General features: G+C 55.1%; 1 protein-coding gene across 1 annotated transcript in view; it reads left to right on the forward strand.

Annotated features, from left to right (window-relative positions):
- Positions 1-388, forward strand: part of LOC114818920 (protein mono-ADP-ribosyltransferase PARP6-like) — a gene marked incomplete at its 5' end in the record, with an annotated part of 2,449 nt that extends 2,061 nt beyond the window's left edge. The window contains 2 exons of the mRNA XM_029086867.1: positions 94-192; positions 286-388. Coding sequence (XP_028942700.1) covers positions 94-192; positions 286-388 — 202 coding nt within the window. The remainder of the gene's footprint in view (positions 1-93; positions 193-285) is intronic.
- Between the last annotated feature and the right edge of the window lie 1,700 nt (positions 389-2,088).

Consider the following 2,088-nt stretch of genomic DNA (forward strand, 5'->3'; position numbering starts at 1 on the left):
AGAGGGGTGGCCGGGCAGCACCCGCATCCCTGGCTCACCTGGTGGGTGGAGAAGGGAGGGAGGGAGGGAAGGAGGGCCTCCCGGCTGACAGCCCCTTCCCGCGGCAGTCATCACCTCCAAGGACCTGCAGAAACACGGCAACATCTGGGTCTGCCCCGTCTCGGACCACGTCTGCACCCGCTTCTTCTTTGTGTGAGTCCCAGCTGTGCCCACCTCACCGGCACCCATGGGACACCCCTGGGACGCCCCCGGGACACCCCTTTACCCTCCTTTCTCCCCTTCCAGGTACGAAGACGGCCAAGTGGGAGATGCCAATATCAATACTCAGGACCCCAAAATCCAGAAGGAGATCATGCGTGTGATCGGGACTCAGGTGTACACAAACTGAGCGGTGGCAGCGGTGGGGACCCCCCGGGCGCTGAGCGAAGACCCCGGGCGAGGCTGGGGAAGGACGAGCGAATTTTGAGCCTCTGGGACGGGGCAGAGATGGAGCCGACGTCAAGTTAGCACCAGGCGGGTTTAATGGTCCCATGTCCCCTCCCCGTCCCATCCCTCGGTGTCCCCGACCCTGTGGCAGTGCTCCTGGCATTGGCAGCGACGGCGTTTTTATTGACAATGAGAAACCGAAGCAAAAAAAGAAGCGTGGCCGGTGGCTGCCTCTCCTGGCATTGGCAGCGACGGCGTTTTTATTGACAATGAGAAACCGAAGCAAAAAAAGAAAACAAAACAAAACAAAAAAACACGGAAAAAAAAAAGAAAAGGAATCTTGTGGGTGTGGTGGAAGAATTTAAACAGCCTGGGGTGGGGAGGGGATGGTGGGGAAGGCATGGGATCACTGGGAAGTGATGGGTTCATGGAGGAGGATTAGATCAAGGGGAAGGGACGGGATCATGGAGAAGAAATGGGATTGAGGGCAAGGGATGGGATCCAGGGGAAGAGATGGGATCGTTGAGAAGAGATGGGATCATGGAGAAGGGGCAGGATCATGGAGAAGGAATGGGATCACAGGGAACGGACTGGAGCCACAAGGAAAGGGTCGTGGGGAATTGATGGGGCTTTGGGAAAGGGACAGGGCTGCGGGGAGGAAATCCCACCACACCCTGGCAAAGGGATGGTGCTACGGAGCAGGGACCACAGCACGGAGAAGGGATTGTGCCACAGGGATAGGACCACACGGGGGACATGGTCAGCCCAAGCTGATCCCAAAGACTACACAGATGCAGAGTCGGTGCCAGCACAGTTGTGTGCCCCAGCAAAAAAAAACATCGGAAAAACCCCAGAGGCTGCTGAGGCTCGGCCCGGGGAACCCCGGGAGGTGGCAGAGGTGGCGGGGTACTGAGGTCCCCTGTGGTCCTGGAGCATTCCAGGTCGGTCAAAGATCAGCCCAACACTGCCCAGGGACACCGGCCAGTCCCGCAGGGATCCCTGACCAGGGGTTCAAGGGTCTGAGGGATTTAAAAAAATAAAAATAAATCCCCCAAACCAGCCCTTTGCCACCCCACGGGAGACGTGGGCATTGCTTTCAACCAGGATTTATTAAAAAAAGTTAAGAATCAACGTTAAAAAATATCCTGGTTGAGGTACAGTCACCAGCTGAGACCTGACGGGCTCGTCACATCAGTGGGCACATTCCAGGTCTGCTCCGGTTCCCTCCACAGTCGGGCTGAATTCCTCTGGAACATGGTAATTCCTGGGGAAAAAAGTAAATAAAAAGAGAGGCCTGTGCTCCTCTTCTGGCTTCACCAAACTCCCAGCGGATGTGTCGGTGCAGCCAGAGTCGGGCTGATAAAAGGGGTCCCTGGCGTTGTCCTCGAGGGAATCTGGGTGAGGGGACGCGGCAGCGATTGCTCCAAAGAACCAACCAAGGTGACGATTTTGACAAAATAAGTTTATTTCGCTTCGTTTTGTTTTCTGCCGAAACCTCACATTTTTCTTTTTTTTTCTTTTTTTTTTTTTTGGCTGAAAAAAAGAAAAAATACCCCAAAAAACCCCCCCAAAACCAACCGAAAACGCAAAGAACCACATCTCTTCGCCCAGTGGCGACCGAGGGGATTTTTCAATCAGTTTGACTCCCCAGCTGTCGGCTCC

The sequence above is a fragment of the Antrostomus carolinensis genome, unplaced genomic scaffold (genome assembly GCF_000700745.2).
Source record: "Antrostomus carolinensis isolate BGI_N321 unplaced genomic scaffold, ASM70074v2 scaffold26879, whole genome shotgun sequence".
NCBI classification, from domain to species: Eukaryota; Metazoa; Chordata; class Aves; order Caprimulgiformes; family Caprimulgidae; genus Antrostomus; species Antrostomus carolinensis.